This window comes from Echeneis naucrates, chromosome 23 (assembly GCF_900963305.1).
Source record: "Echeneis naucrates chromosome 23, fEcheNa1.1, whole genome shotgun sequence".
NCBI classification, from domain to species: Eukaryota; Metazoa; Chordata; class Actinopteri; order Carangiformes; family Echeneidae; genus Echeneis; species Echeneis naucrates.
Window position 1 is genome coordinate 7,564,485 of NC_042533.1, and position 16,689 is coordinate 7,581,173.

Genomic DNA, 16,689 nt, shown 5'->3' on the forward strand with positions numbered 1-16,689 from the left:
GTTTCTCTATAAAATAAAAGCACGTCCTTTTGAAACGCCACAGTCAAGGAACAGAAACCAAACAAAAGCCATCGACTTGATGGATTCTCCCCAAAGCTCAACCTTTAGTTAAATTTTTAATAATGACATTTCTAATTTTGACTGCTGTCATCTATACATGTGAATTTACATATGAAACAGAAGACTAACATAGTACATCATCCAATCAGAGGAAAGATACCAGATCTCACAAACAAAAACAACAAAACATTGCATCTTGTGATGCATGACAACCACAAACCACTACAATTTTAATCCAAAAAGTTATGCCTCTGTTATTTGTGTAATTGATTAATCACTATAATGACAAAAATCCCATTAGCAAATGTATCTGAAATTACATGAAATGTCAGATATTTCACTTCAAAGACCAAACATGGAGGCATTTTACCTTTCTATTATTGACAAATACCTACAAATACAATATACATATAACACTGTCAAAATATTTTTTGCTCATAGGCCACTTGTGGAGAGAAGACAAAATAATTCCAAGATTTCATTAAGGTGGACAGTGACCAGATCACAGATATCAGCTTTTACAGGTGTGGGTCATATAAGTATCAGTTATCCTGCCTTAAAACACCAGACAATGACTGCTTTATGTGACTTTACTAAAACCAGAAAGCAAATAGAGGGGTTTACAGTATTTCCCCTCTTGAATTATGTACTTCGGTGTTGCTTAAAAGTAATATTGTATTTTTCACAAGTGTTCACAGTATTTTGTCTACTTGTCTTACATTCTTGAATGGAATGAATAACATTTAAAAGATACAATCTTTTGAAAGATGTTAATTACATTTGATAAGTGGCCTATCTTTTAACAAAATAACTTAAACATTTTGCATACAGTACAATTACACATTTTCATAAGATGCAAAAAATTAAAATCATAAAAATTCAAACAACAGCATTAATTGTAGAGTTTGCCTACAATAGGAAAACATTAATAAAGGTACTTCCTTCCACATTTCTTTGATATGTTTTGGAAGTAAATCATTTGAATACAGAAAATTGTTATTGGAGGACTGACCAGCCTCTGTAGATGAGGCTACATAGCCTGCGGTCTGGAAAGATTCTTAGCCTGTTGATTCATTTGGATCTGCCGACATCAGTCGTGTTTGAAACTGGCATTTCCTCCAGCCTACGGCCAGTTCTTTTGTGACGAGAACAAGCCCTCCTTATGCTTCTCGCTGAGCTCATCCGTCCATCCATCTATCTATCCCTATCTCCCTCACTTTCTGTCAGCCTATCTGCCTTGTTTCTTGCTGCCTCTCTCTCCGTGACACATACAGTACGAGAGCACTTACACTCTGGGAGTCATGTTCTCATGACTGAACATGATTGACTCAGTGAATAAGGCATTAAAAACTCTAACACACTCACTGCGGCCAAGCAGTAGCTATAGATCACTGAGCAACAGCTTTCAGATACAATGACGGGATTCAAAGTGCCTCTGGCAATGGCTATCTGCCATCTGGTCAGATCTTTGATACACAAAGTAGGACGCTTGTTGAACTGCTCAGCGTGTTGTTTGTGACTACCAGGTTTGCAATTTGTGACAGATAACAGATCATAATAATGTCAGCAAGTACAAGCTGCTGTTGCATTTCAGTTATTTACTTTAGATGTTATTGGTAAGAATGCTGGCCTTTGTGTATGCATTTCAACAGAAGTCAGAAAACAGGAGCATGACACGACTCATTGTGTTGACTGCTGTGTTAATTCTACAGCAGTGAAGGGCAGCCTCTATAACCACCAGGATACAGTTAACAAGTTGATCACAGGGGTCCCATCTCAGGAGGAAATGATGTGTGATATGATGAGTGATCTGAGGCTCCCGCCATACTTTTAAATGCAGCTCAAAACTGGAACCTGTGTACATCCTGAAAGACACCAGCACAGAGTGCCAGGGCTGAAAAATAAACGTGGTCTGCTCAGAACAGGCTGGCCAAATGCTGTTAAGTGCTGGCCAAAGCAAGACAATGAACGTGGTTCACCATCGAGGCAAGATACACAGCCGCTGTTTATAGAGTTCTTCCTCCGGTCTGGAAAAATGTCTTTGGGTGGTTAAGTGTTAGAAAAATGCCTGGGGAGTTTTGTGATTCACCCTTATTCACAGCAGGTGAGTGTTCCCTCATAGCTCAAGTCCATGCACTCAGATGAGTGAGAGCAGAGGAAGAGTGTCAGATCGTACTCGGTTATCCAACAGGCTCTTTGGACTTGAAGAGTAAGTTGTTAAGCTGCTGTCTGTCTGAGTTTTCCTTCTCTTCTTTATTAATTGCAGCTCATCCACTCTCATGTTCAGGGTTTGCCTCCCCCGCTGGCTGAGTGTCAGCAGAGTGGGTGAGTGATTGAAGTGGGAGGGAGACAGACACACTTGGGATCATGTCAGGAGGTGCCATTTGGTTATTTTCAGTGTTGCACAGTGGTAAGCGCTTGCCAGACTTGACCTAAAAATTAAAATGAAGGTTTGAAAATCACTATTAGAGCCCAAACACCGGTCTTCTATCCTGTTTCTATGATGGCCAAAGGAAAGAGAGTAAATCTCCAACACGGAAATCATCACATTAGGTGATAACAGAGCCTCAAAGCACTACTGAATATTTCATGAGCAGTTTTTAACTTTACAAGAATTGCCTTCCTGTGAGCGCTTCCTTAAAAGAAGGCACATTATCATGGAGGCTTTACGAGACTCCCCCACAGAAACCAAAAGGGCCAATGTAGCTGATGGAAAAATTAGCACCAAGGACAATGGAGTCTTCTTATAGTGCATAATATCATCAAAAGAAAACAATCCACTATAATTTGGGTTCTATACAGTTAATGATATACTCAGAACAGCATCCTGCCTGAATAATTAATCAGGAAATGGGTCCTGAATTTTTAATCCTTGAGGAAACGGAAGCACTAAGAATATGCTGAAAACCTCTTGCACTAAAAAGTGTTCATGTTGTATAAACACCATTCATGCTGTTTGACATTACACATCTTTTATGCATATATGCAATTATCAGTCATTTGTGCAGGCATTTAATTAAAAATCTTTTTTTTCCTATAATATTGATATCATAAATACTATAACGATATATATAATATTTTGACAGTTGCTAAAACTGGACTTTACAAACACCAAGACTTTAAATTCATGCAAGTAGCACTTTGTGGATTCTCTCTACAAAGAGTTAAATGGGAAGCATTTCATGGTTCGTACACTTACCAGCCAAACAACAAGAATAACACAAGCTATGAAGGGGATGAGAGCCAGAAGCACGGGTGTTCTTTGTGTCCAACTGTATCTACGATCGTCCTCTTGACTCCCTGGAGAGGTGAAAATTATTGAAAATTTTACTCAGTGCAGTTACTCTTTAGAAATCTGATCGCGGGAGTCCACTCTCCTTGATCTTTATTTATTGAACCATCGGAGAGGATCAAACTCAGTCACATTCAGTTATTCCAGTTTGGATGTTTCTCTTTTAATGTGCACTCTTTGATACACCAAGCAGCTCAAAAAGGTATAATAAGTTTTAGAAACTTGCTTTTAATGCAGCTTTAAATTCATTTAATTTGCTGTGCCTTCAATACATGCAGGTCCACAGCTGTTAGGCCTTGACCCCAAATCAATATCTATCCACTAATGTGCTACTAAGCTGCTTTAGCTTTTGGCATCCATCACAAACCTAAGACTACAAATGAAAATGAATGATGTACCTGGTGTTTGGTGTGGATTAAGGCACGGTGGCGGCTTGCACGAGAAGCCTGATGTCTCTTGAGCAGCAGCATGTAAGACGTCTTTGATGTGGTCCAAGTAAAGACCAGACATTAAGGTCCTTTCCTGGTAGTGACACTGAAAGACTTGCATGGCTGTTTCCTGGGGGATGAGGCAACAAGCAACCCTGAAATAACTCAATTATGCGATTAAATGTGCAAAACAGTCCAAAATATTATGTACTCATGCCTACAACTGAGCTGCACTTGCGCAATCCATGTTTCACATTTCTTCTGTTACTAGCTGGATTTCATTCAAAAGCCAAATTTATACAGGCAGAAGTTCATTTACAGGTTTCTTACCAGTTCCTCGTGGTCAAAGGTGAATCGTAAACTCTTCAGCATTGCAATGAAGACAATAATATTTTCTTTGTTGCTGGAGATGGCACCAAACATACTGGCCAGCTTCCGCAGACTTTGCTCTAGAGGATAAATATTTAACACCACCCAGCATGTGCCAGCCTGGAGATGCAGGGATAAAAACAATCAGCATCTTCTGTTCAACATCCAAGTGTTGTCCCTGTTTCAGCGGTTTCACATAACTTCTGTTTTCACAGTTTCATACCTACCACTTCTTTTGGAATGAAACTAACAGGAATTTCATAATCGGAGGGGATATTCTGCTTCTACAATAAAAATAACAGGGAGAGTTCTCAGAGACCCTTAGTGACAGTTTATTAACATACAGTACAGATACACAAATGAAGAAATCACACATATATATATGATGAGTGTGGTGTGTATCAGTGTCTGGGGCAACAAATCTCACCAGCAATGACAGCTTGCTCACATCATCAGTTATTGGTGTCCCAAATTTTCCAGAGCAGAGATTCAAACTTGTGAACAGACTCAGGAAGAGACAAGGTGCTTTCAAGATCTGAAGGACAGACGAAGGTAAAGCAGATTAATATCATATAATGTGTTTATATGCCGGTTCAAGTCTGCTGTATTTATTCCAGTGCTACAATGTAGTTATCAAAGAAGTGTTTACCTAGCGTTAATTCAGCTTAACACAGGCTCTCATGTTAACCCCCTGTAAGTCCACAAGTGAATTTAGAAACGTTTAGCCACAGTACTTTTTAACAGGGTTTTACAATTATAGTTTTGAGTGAGACAGCACAATCACTTCCCCACCCTGGCAGGAGGGATGATGTGTTTCATACACACACTGTACAGGTTGATGCAAAAGCACTTGTGTTAAAAGTTACGAGAGAGGGAGCGCTGTTAATATTTGAAGCAGCTGTTCAGTTCAACATTGTTAAAATACTCTAAATAAGTAACATAAGAGAATGTTTAACATCAAGCAACTTGGATTTGGAGATTTTCTGAGCAAAAATACAAAACATCGCCTGCTTTCAGCTTGGACAGAAATAGTTGAACTGAAAACATCACCCAAGGCTGCGATGAATTCTAAATAGATTTTTTTTCACAGCTGTATTTAAAAAACACAACCAACCTAACTAGAAGCAGTTCAACTGGCGATTGCATTCCTGCCAACCAAAATATGAACAATTTATAAAATGGATGCATTTGACCCCCTTTACTATATTAACTACCACTTCAACATCATTACACCCCACCATCCAATGCGTATGTGGTGATAAGCAACGTTTATGCCACAGCTACAGGGATTGTGAATGAAAAATGCACAATGAGCTCCAATCTGATGAATGCTCAGGCTTCAAAGTTGCCAGCGTGACGGACAAGAATGTATTCGCCTCGAAGGAATTTTCATTCTCGTAAAACATCTTCCTGTGGCAGAATGAAGGGAACATGCAGTTGGATTTGTCAGGGGGGGGGAGCACGTGTTCATCTTTTCTATATGTTGAGTGAAAGTAAACTGTCTCCAGGTGTCTTTTAATTTTACCCGCCAGTTTTGCAATCATACTCAGTTACAATAAACACATTAATATAGCTCTGGTTTAATTAACAATGACATAACTCTGAAAGGAGGCAAATGTATTTTTCTTGGAGTACTTTCATTTTGATACTGAAAACAATTTTAAATACTACAAGATAATCTGTAATTACAGCATTTATTAAAAAAAAAAAAATAAGAATTTGTGCATTTTTCACAACTGTGCAGGTTATGAAAAAATGCATACTATATATTTGCACTATTTATATTAATGACGTACATAGCACAGCTGACAAAGCACAGATAATATACCAAAAAAAGAAAAAATGTGAGAAATCTTAATTTTACTACAGATATTCTATTGTTCTGCAGAGCACAGCACGAATGGGACTATAGCTGCATCAGTGTACACTTGTCAACACATAACCACACCAACTGTTCTACATGTGTAAAAAAATAAAAATAAAATTGTAATACTTACTTTCTTCCTCATATGGAGCAGGAATCAGTGGCTGCTCAAGTCCAGTGCATGAAATCCAGTGTTTTCAGTTCAAAGATAGAGCTCATCTGTGTGCGGTATGTGTGTGCGTGTGTGTGTGTGCGCGTGTGGATGTGTAACGTCCAGGCGTGTAGTGAAACTCGAGGATGGGCTGGCAGTCTGGTTTCACTCCAGACAGATTGGTGAAGTCTTTTGACGTGGTGGAGAGGCCGCCTACAGGCTGAGTCACTGTGTCACACACTGACGCTGTCTGAGAGTTTTTCCATAAACTCCCACATATCAATTTGTTCGTCAGGAGAAAGTGGGCGCTTTTTCTCTTGAGGGAATATTTTGTTTGATATGTCAAGGTTATTCCCAAAGATGGTGTTTGGAGAGTGAAAATAAAAGAAGCGAGGAGGTCTATGCTAGCTGGAAGGTTTTGACCCTCACACTGAGTGCAGCTCAGATATTCCGCCACTCTTTGATCCATCACTGAGTTGCTTTATATCTCTCATCTTCTATGATTCTGTTAATGTTTTGGCTTAAACATATACCACTGCTATTAGTGAATTGGCTGAGTGCGAGTAGTTTAGTTGCATAATGTTCTCATGACTAAGACTGATGAAGTGAATCCATGAAAAAGCTGATATCCATAATTGATTTCCATTATCAAATCAATACCAGTCACAAGGGATATGTTTTGGAAATATGAAGCAGATGAGTTAATAAAAAACAATTATTAATTCAAGAACATCATATCAACAGTCAAAAATATATTTGTCCAAGTGTGGCAGATATGCACAAACATCTAACTTGTGCTTTGTTGTGACATTTGATTAAATGACCCCATTTGAATGAAGTCAAAGTGTAGCAATCAGGGAAAGCGCACTTTGTTCATTAGAGTTTGAAGTGAAAATGTAACAGACATATTCTGAACTGAGTCAGGTCATCTAAAGCAGGCCATATCTAAAAATAACCCAGGGAGCTCAGGACACCCGCAAAACAAAAACACAACAGGCAGCAAGCTGGAGGAGAACACACAGCTCAACAGGTGAGAGAAAATTGTGCGACTGATATGACCTGAAATGAGTTGAAGTGAATTTTATGCATCCTATCAGATGTGAGAGCTTTATGCTAATCTACTCAATGTGACACCATTTTGAGTGTGAACACAGATAAACAAGTTGGATTCCTGCATGTTACCTGCATGTGTAACAGAGCTCTTTGTCGTGACAGACAATCAGCTTGGTGTTTACAGGAGTCACATGCAAACTCATGCTTATCGTTTTACCCTTGGCCTAGAAATGGATGAATTTGATCAAGAGGGCATAAATGAGGAACTGATTGAGTTTGCCATTAGAGAGAGCGTTCAAGATGCCTACAAGACAGCATGTTCATTCCAGATAAACAGGTTTGAGAGTCCAAATTGTTAACGTTATTTGCTGTAAAAACTAAATATTCACCCTTTCATGATTATATCAATCAATTGATGTGTAAAATCAAATTATTGAGTTAAAATTCAATACTGTTCTAAAGACTGATGATAGTATTGCTGGGTTAAAAAAAACAATCATTCTCTTCATCATTAGGAAAGAACAAAACAGTGAAGCCTTTAGGATGATAATGTCAGCCATTCAAAAAGGTAAGGCTCCTTTTTAACTCAGAGGCACGAATAAATGTTTGTTCTTGTGTGCGAACTGGCTTTTGGTTTGGTATCCACAGGTGACTTGCATGCGCTGCAGGAGCTGTCAGCTCATGTATCTGCCTTCAGAGAGAAGGACAGCAGGGGCTGGCTTCCTCAGCACGCAGCAGCTGTGCAGCCACAGCAGGAGATCCTGCACGTGGTGCTACAGGGTGAGAGCTCAGTGCAACAGGCTGGGTAAAGGATAAGAGCACCAAGCACCTGCTTTTTGATCAGATCTTTCAGGCAAATGGAGTCAGAGAGTGTGTGTGTGTCCAACCTTGCTGTGTTTGCAGTGGTGTTGACATCCGCAGACCTGACCCTGGAGGAGCAGACAGGGGATGGCGACACGGCTCTGACTCTGGCAGCGGAGGCCGGTCTGGTGAAGAACGTCCACATGCTGCTGCAGCACACAGCTTCACCACACAACACCAACAGCAGGAACGAGTCTCCTCTGCTTATTGGTAATTTCAACACAACATCAGCCAACAAACACATATTATCAAATGTTATATGCACATATACTTTTTTTCCGTACCATGTCACTTTGCGTTTTCTACATTTGTCAGCAGTGAGACAGAATTCATATGACATGGTGTTGGCCCTCATCATGGGTGGGGCCTTCGTGGAGCAAGTGTGTCTCACTAAGTGGACGGCAACCCATGAAGCTGCGAAGGTGAACGACACGACTGTGATAGCAGCTAAAGCACGAACAAATCACAGCACTCATTCAAAGCTTTTTCTCTTCGCCTTCTTCTCCTCCATTTTCCCATGCCGCTGTATTTCCCCGTTTACACCAGGTTGGTTGTCCAGCTATTCTAATGCTGCTACTTCGACATGGAGCAAAGGTGACGGCTCGGGATGGACACGGGGTGACGCCTCTGGGGATTGCAGCTGAATATGGCAACACTGAAGCTTTGGAAATTCTCATAGAGTATGGTAAAATATTAGAAACCTCTAAAAACGCCTGCTGGGTGAGCGGCCTACAATTCCATGATACTGCACTAACTTCTCTCCCACTCAGCATACTGTGTTGTGGCGTCGTCCACTAGGTGGTGATGTGAATGCCCAGGCCAGCAACGGAGACACAGTCCTTTATGATGCATCTGGATCGGGAAACCTGGACTGCATCAAGCTGCTCCTCGAACATGGAGCCAACCCAAATGTGGCCAGCTATGCCTCTGAGCTGCCCATCCACAGAGCTGCATATGAAGGACACATACTGCAAGTCAACCTTTACTTTCTGAAGCTGTGTGGCTGCACTGACCAAGAGCGCAGCCTGCCATCCCACCACATTCGATATGACAATAATCTCATGTCAAAAGATCCTGAATGTCAAGAAATCCTGAGACAGAAAAATTGCTCAAGACAAATTAACATTCTTCGTCTTCTTCCTCCTATTTTGCGGCCGATCAGATCAAACAGTCGACTTAAACATGTCTCTCTTTCTCTCCAACTCACTGCTCTGCTGTGTTTTCACTGCAGTCGCTTTCACAAAGAGCCTTCTGTTTATCGCTGTTTGTCAGTTCCATCACTGAATAACACTGTAGCTCAAACCACAATCTAATGAACATTTTTCTCTGTGTCCGGTTTTCTTCTTCTATAGCATTTGTTTTTCAGCGTTTCTGTCTCTCACTTTCTTCCCATTCACCCTGCCCCCTTCTTCTCACTACAGAGCCCTGAGGACTCTCATCCCCATCACAACAAAGAGAGCTATCCGGCTCTCGGGCCACAGCCCAGTCCACTCAGCAGCTGATGGGGGGCAGGTTGAATGTCTGGAGCTGCTAATACAGAGAGGATATGATGTCAACGCCCTTCTACATGCACACATCTCTGGTAGGACTTAGCTAGATAAACATACACATGCGTATCGCAGATTACAAGTATTACACCGGGATCAAACCCTCGACTTACTGGCATGCTATTGTCTGGGTTGAGGCATTAAAGGGCACAGTGCACAACACTCACACACAAATGTTTTGAAACTTGAAATAAAGACGTCACCTGTCTTTAACTGAGCAGAACTGAAAGAAATGGCTTTCTTAAACACAAAAAAATGCCCCATTACTGCTTGCAGCAATAACAGTGATTCTTCCGCAGCAGCTTGCCCGCTCATCCTTTGTAAACCTTGTGACAGAGAACTATGGAGACCTCAGAGCGACTCCTCTGTACTTTGCTGTTTCTAATGGTGATATAACCTGCGCTGAGATGTTGTTGGCAGCTGGAGCAAGAACTGACCTCGACCCGCTACGATGCATCCTGGTCGCTATACGAGCTGAGAGGTGTGTGGCTTAAATTTATGTGCGTGCGTGTTTTCAAAAGCAAAAAAGCCATGTGGTGGTGGCAAGATTGCGTTGCCATGACCTTTGACCTTTCTGCTCAGGTATGAGCTGGTTCAGCTGTTACTGTCCTATGGAGCAGAGGTGAATTGTTACTTCAGAGTGATCAGTAACACAACGTTCCCCACGGCCCTACAATACTGCCTGAGTGACCAGGTCATGATGCGATTGCTGCTCAACAATGGATATCAAGCTCACAAGTACAAAGATTCACTGTGGAATGAAGACGCAATAAACTATATTAGACAGTAACACAGTTCAAATGAAGCCTGTGTGGAGGAACCTGAATGTAATACACTCGGTTCAAATCAAAATAATGACTTGTCTCATAGGTGTTTCCAGTGTTGCCACGGTAGCAGTGAAGAAATGGATAGTACCTGGAATGACCTCCATAATCAGGCCTACAAAATTTACAGTCAGCCTAACGCTGTCACAGTAAGAGCTCATTATTATGCCAGTTACGCCGAATAAACAAACAAATAGCCCAGCAGATAGAATAAACCACATCTCTGCTTCTTTTCCTCTCTCAGTTCTGTGACTTTGTGTCAGTGTCGTGGCTGGAACATCTGGTGGGAAACGTGGTCAGGATGCTCCTGGACTATGTCGGCAATGTCAGCATCTGTCCCAGCCTCAAACGCATCCTGGAGAGGAGCCCAGAGTGGGACGAGATTTCTGACATCCTGAGTAAAACCTAGGACCAAAAACAAAACAAAAACATGATCTTAAAGTGGAGTAAAGTTCGCCCAAACATTCAACTCACGGTTGTATGTCGGTTTGTGTGTCCCCAGGTACACCATGTTCTCTGCAGCACTTGTGTCGCCTGGTAATCAGAGGTCACATGAGCTTCAGGACGCTGAATAACCCTGATGCCATGGCTGCTGTAGCTTTACCTCCCAGGCTGAAGAACTACCTGACTTACAGGGAGTATGACCTGTATGGAAACCTCTCCGCATGAAACACGTTTTATTTGCGGCCGCTGATGAAAAATCACTCCTAATCATCTGCGATTGAAACACAATCTGAATGTGACTCTCACCTATCTTGTTTCCTTCATGTGTCACATTGCATTATTAATAATGTATTTTGTAATTAGAAAATGCGGTTATTTAGCCACTGTTTTGTTGGATGTGCGATGTCTATCCTGGAGCTTACTAACTAAAGCTGGATTCACCAAAGCTGTGATGTGTTTTCATTCTGTATGTGTGTTAATACAACTATCCTGTACTTGGTTGTAGCAATACAAATGTAAGTCATCACTCATCAGGCCCTGAGGACAAACAGAGTTATAATCTGCATAAAAGCCTTTAATAACATCAGCATAATTCCTGTTCTTTCATCATGTTCTCTGCGCCAGACCAGAAGAGATTTGGGGTGATGACGCTGATGACGAGCTATGTAAGTAGCACGAGCGTCTGCATTTGGAGAGTGCGGTTCATGTGGCGTTCCGTTTGTGGCGAATGCAAATGGGAACCGCTCTGCTGATTTAGGTTTTAAAACTTCCAGCTGAGTAAATATGTTCTAAATAAGACGTAATCTGTTTTCAAGCGAAAAATAAAAATGCCCCAAAATCATAAACCTTTTTGGGAGCTCAAGCTTCTTTATAATAACACTTCGATACAACAATTATTTTTAGTTACTCCAAATAATCAAATGCTGAAACCTGATGACAAGGCATTGCTTTGTTGATATGTTCTAATTCAACACTGGTAATCCACTTGAAAGGTTAAACAAGGTGAAAGGATTAAACGTCTGTTGATCTGTAAAGATGTACTTTAACATAAATGCAAACATGCTGATGTTTAGCAGATGTTTACCATGTACCGCTTAGTTTAATGCTATCTAATGCGACTTTTCACCACATATGTAAGGATGGGATGAGGATGGAATTAGCTTTTTACAAGTAGTAAAAAAAAAAAGAAGCAGATTTAAGGAATCAAAATGAAAATAACTCTTAGGCAGTTATGATTGTCTGCTAACCAAGTTCCACGGCTATCCATCCAATAACGTTATGAGAGATTTACCCTAATCCAGATCCACAGACAATAGGAATAGAAGACATGTTGAAACTTTTTCGGGCTATACATGATCTCGTTGTTACACATGTTGTGTATCTGTTGAGTCCAGTTGGTCTTTTTTGGCCATGAACAAAGGCACTCAGGCCGCAGTGACAGACTGCTACGTTGACAGGCCACACAGCGTCTGAGCTCACATGCTTTTTGTGGCTCTGTCTCAGAGCACTGCCTCCCAAAAAAGACGCTGCATCATGGGGCCCACACTTTGCTACGTTCCCGTGTGATCCCTCTCTTAAGGCCCAAACAGCAGCTGTGGAGATTAGACAGAAGAGGACACTGACACACACAGGCTTCCTCACAGCGCCCACAAGGACAGATCTGGTTCAGACTGGAGCGGACTCTCATCAGAAGAACCTTTTAGCCTGCCCGGGAACACCACAACACCTTCCCTGACAAAGATCTCCTTGATTGGACTCAGAATTTCCAATGACCCCTTATTTCCTTGGATCTCAGTAACATCACAGTGGACCATATTGTTTGGACTTTCTGTCTCCACGCTTCTCTGTTAGTTGGGGGTCTACATTAGGTCATATGCCCTTAGAGAACTGGTCTCTGTGTTAGTTTAAACTGATTCTGACCGGTCCGTGCTGCTCGGGCTTTTACCATGAGTTGTTTCGGGTACCGTCGAGAGCTGAGTAAGTATGAAGACATTGACGAAGACGAGCTTTTGGCTTCCCTCAGCCCAGAGGAGCTGGCCGAGTTGGAAAAGGAGCTGGCAGACATCGATCCTGATGCCAATGTCCCCATTGGACTCAGGCAGAGAGACCAGACAGATAAGACACCGACAGGCACCTTCAGCAGAGAGGCCCTCACGAAGTACTGGGAAAATGAGACACGCAGACTGCTGGAGGACGAGATAGGCGGAGGAAGCCCCAAACCGGTGAGTGATAATGTCTAATTAGATTTGCTTGGCATTTGGAAAATGCGTCAGAGGTAATTCCAGTTTGTTTGAAGGTGTACCCGATGGAATTCAAAACCGATTACTTAAAACACAAAAATAACAAATTGTGGTAATTCTTGAAGTATCAACATGAAGACAAGTCAGAGTAAATTGCTCCAGCTGCCTCAAGTTCTAAGTAGTTTTAGTCATGCTATATGTTACACAAGTTTTGAAGAAAACAAATTACAATTACAAAATTGCATTTACTGAGGGACTTTACCAAACACAGGATGAAGAACAACAGGAGTGTGTGACAGATGAAAACAGTGAAGCAGAGGATGAAAAAGATGATGAAAACGAGAAAGAAAATGAAAGTAAGGAAGAAGAAGAAGAACAGGATGAGGAGGAAGAGGAGGAAGAAGAAGAGGAGGAGAGCGAGGAGGAGGAGGAGGAGGCAGCTGTAACAGACGAAGAAGATGATGAAGAGGAGGAGGAGGACCAAGATGATAACTCAAAACCTGAACCCTCTAATGATTGTGGGACATCTCGGGCTGACACCCCACAGCTACTAAAACCTCAGAGGGCAGAGCCAGTTAGACTGACTCCTCCCCCTCCACCTGCTGACGCCATCATTACTGGAAACCCAACGGTTGTGGATGAAGCGCTCCAACAAGTCCTCAGGAACGACCCTGAACTCACAGAGGTTAATCTGAACAACATTGATGACATCTCACAGGTATGAATTCAGACCAGCATGGAATTCATAACAAAATGTGTGAATGTTGTGGAATAATTTGAAAAACACTGAAGATGTTCATTTGCACCATTTAGTATTTTGTGAAACAGCAAGAGGAGAACTGCCTGATAATTTGTAGGTCTTGTATTGACTTCTTTAACATTATCCTTCATGAAATAATGATGTGACGCCTATTCAGTTGTGGTAGGAGAGTCCCATTGGTCTGTTAACTCTCATATCAAAACTTGTATTATAATCTCATAAACTAACTTCTCATGTAAACATTATCTATTCTAATTTCTTCTTAGGAAACTCTGATCAGATTTGCCGAGGCGCTGAGGACCAACACATATGTGCGGACCTTTAGCCTCGCAAACACCCGAGCTGATGACCCCGTGGCCCTGGCCATTGCTAAGATGCTCAAGGAGAACTCGTCCATCATCAGTCTGAATATAGAGTCCAACTATGTGACTGGGAAAGGAGTAATGGCACTGGTCCAAGCGCTTCCAACAAACAACACACTGACTGAGCTTCGGTTCCACAACCAGAGACATATGTGTGGAGGCCAGGTTAGCGGCGGTCCTTCACCTTGAAGTTCAGTTCCTTCGACAACACAACCCAGGATGATACATAAATATTTTCTTTAACTGCCTCCCACAGGTAGAGATGGAGATGGTGAAGATTCTGAGGGAAAACTACACCTTGATCAAGTTGGGTTACCAGTTCAACCTCCCTGGTCCCAGAATGAGCATGACAGGGATCCTCACCAGGAACCAGGACCGGCAGAGACAGAAACGACTGCAGGAGCAAAGGCAGCAGCAGGGCCAACAGGGGCTGACAGAGGGGGTTCTTAACCCCCGGACCACCGCACTGGTGTGTAACTTTGCTCCAAAAAGTAAGACTGAATAATGTCAGACAACAACAATTAGTCTTAGTGACAAATGTGTTTGTATATATTTCCATGCCTCTGTCTCTAGAGAGGAACACCTAGGTCATCGCCTAACAGCTCACCTAGAGCTTCCCCTTGGTCCTCACCTAAACTCCCCCGAAGCGACCTGGCTAAAAAACAAACTCCTCCTGCTCCACCTCCTCCGCCCCCTCCTCCTCCTCCTCCTCCTCCACCCCCCCCACCACCTCCGCCGCAGCAAGAGAAGAAAAAGCCCACTAGGATGATCGCAGAGGTCATTAAGGCTCATGAGGCGGGCAGTAAAGTGAAGGTGAAAAAGACAAAAGGGAAGAAGGGCAAGAAGGAGAAGGAGTCAGGAAAAGGAGAGACGAGAAGCATACTGAAGGAGCTTAAGAACGCACTGAGACCTGTGTCAGTGGAAAGAAGAGGCGAGGAAGGCAGCCGGCCCTCCACGCCAATGAGGTCAGCCCATGACCAGCTGATGGAGTCCATTCGCAGCAGCAGCATCCGCAACCTGAGACGGGTGAGAGGGAGGATTTGCGCAATGATGTTGACATTTAAATGATGCCAATATTTGCTTCCAGTTGTTTTCATTTCCACTCTAATTACCAGTGGCATTGTCCCCTAAATACCGCATCAGATTTAAGAGGGATTATGTAGAAATCTAATAAAAGGTGGTAAAAACCATTCCTCCTCCTCCACAAGCAGCCTAACCATGTGCCAAGTAGAATCCCTCTATAGGCGACGTTAACAAGTAGGAAGTTTAATTTAGATGAGGATGTCACAGAGTCAGCAGCGTCTGAGTCATCTCTGTGGCTGACACTGGGGTAGGCAGACAAGAGGCTGCTTACCACCAGACATGAGGGCTCTGTGACATGATCACAATGCTTTTAAAGTCCGAGAGAGAGATACAAACAAACCAGCATAATGATTGACATAATTGATATGGAAAACAAAGAGTAGGAACTATCGCTGCATAGACAACTGAGTAATGTCTGCATTTTTATTTTGAGTGCTTGCTTTTTTCCTCTCTTTGAGAGGACAGACGTGAATTACCTTGGCTGAAGCTTTAGCACAGCTTGTTGCATTGTTAGAGTGGAAAATCAGCTCTGCCCTCAGATGGTGGGGTCTCTTAGCTGTGAAATTCCTGCCACTTACTGCTGGTATTTATAGAAACTATTCACTGGAGCTTCGATAAAGACATCTGTGGTACGTTGCCACAGTGCGCAACAAACAACACGCATTTGTTAAAACAGCCCAATAAAACATCATCCTGTGACGCCACTGAAAACATCGTGCATGGTTCTACGTCCAAGTTTGTTTTTTAAAAATGTATTACAAACACAGTCCAGAAGTCATAAGTTAATGAAGTTAGTGATGTTACTCATCCTTATATTTCCTGCCGCATATTTCAAAGAAAGTTTTTTATCATTTAAATACATTTTGATGGGCTGCCTTTAAAACTGACATGCCATCATCATTTTCCAGGTGGAAATCCCACATCATCTCCTATAATACATGCAGAAATAAGACCTGTCCCTTCGTTGGTGTGGATATCTGACTCATAGAGCGACCAACAGTGATGAAGGCACAAGGTGAAAGCATGTTGGGATGGCTGAAGAGGCACAAACTGAATTCTTACTCATGAAAAAGAAAACATACTGGAAAATTTGCACTGCAGTAATAGCTTTACATTTTAAAAATGTTGACTTTTTTATTTATGCGTTATATGAAATGGTATTTGTATTTTCATTTTAAAATTAGTTGACTGAATTGTTTACTGACGAGCTGTCTAATTCACTATTTTCCTGTAAAACTGTAAATATGATTTGCTGCAGGTTGAATTATATGTCAGGTTTCAAATATATAGATTTGGTGTTTACAGTAGTACTTATGTATTTTTTCTTTGGTTACTGGATTAGTTCTATTAT

At 41.9% G+C, this 16,689-nt stretch overlaps 2 protein-coding genes across 2 annotated transcripts; both read left to right on the plus strand.

Moving 5' to 3' along the window:
* The first annotated feature begins 7,165 nt into the window (after positions 1-7,165).
* On the plus strand, positions 7,166-11,323 carry asb15b (ankyrin repeat and SOCS box containing 15b). The gene is made up of 14 exons (XM_029494703.1): positions 7,166-7,194; positions 7,446-7,554; positions 7,733-7,785; positions 7,866-7,997; positions 8,121-8,288; positions 8,394-8,500; positions 8,625-8,763; positions 8,877-9,048; positions 9,500-9,660; positions 9,962-10,106; positions 10,208-10,363; positions 10,496-10,598; positions 10,694-10,847; positions 10,952-11,323. Exons 2-14 carry the CDS (start codon positions 7,448-7,450, stop codon positions 11,116-11,118), a joined length of 1,764 nt encoding a protein of 587 aa, XP_029350563.1. The 5' UTR covers positions 7,166-7,194; positions 7,446-7,447; the 3' UTR covers positions 11,119-11,323.
* A 1,144-nt stretch (positions 11,324-12,467) lies between these two features.
* Positions 12,468-16,642, plus strand: lmod2b (leiomodin 2 (cardiac) b). Its single transcript, XM_029494704.1, has 6 exons — positions 12,468-13,115; positions 13,405-13,851; positions 14,160-14,420; positions 14,512-14,724; positions 14,829-15,281; positions 16,247-16,642. Exons 1-6 carry the CDS (start codon positions 12,840-12,842, stop codon positions 16,271-16,273), a joined length of 1,677 nt encoding a protein of 558 aa, XP_029350564.1. The 5' UTR covers positions 12,468-12,839; the 3' UTR covers positions 16,274-16,642.
* The last annotated feature ends 47 nt before the right edge of the window (positions 16,643-16,689 follow it).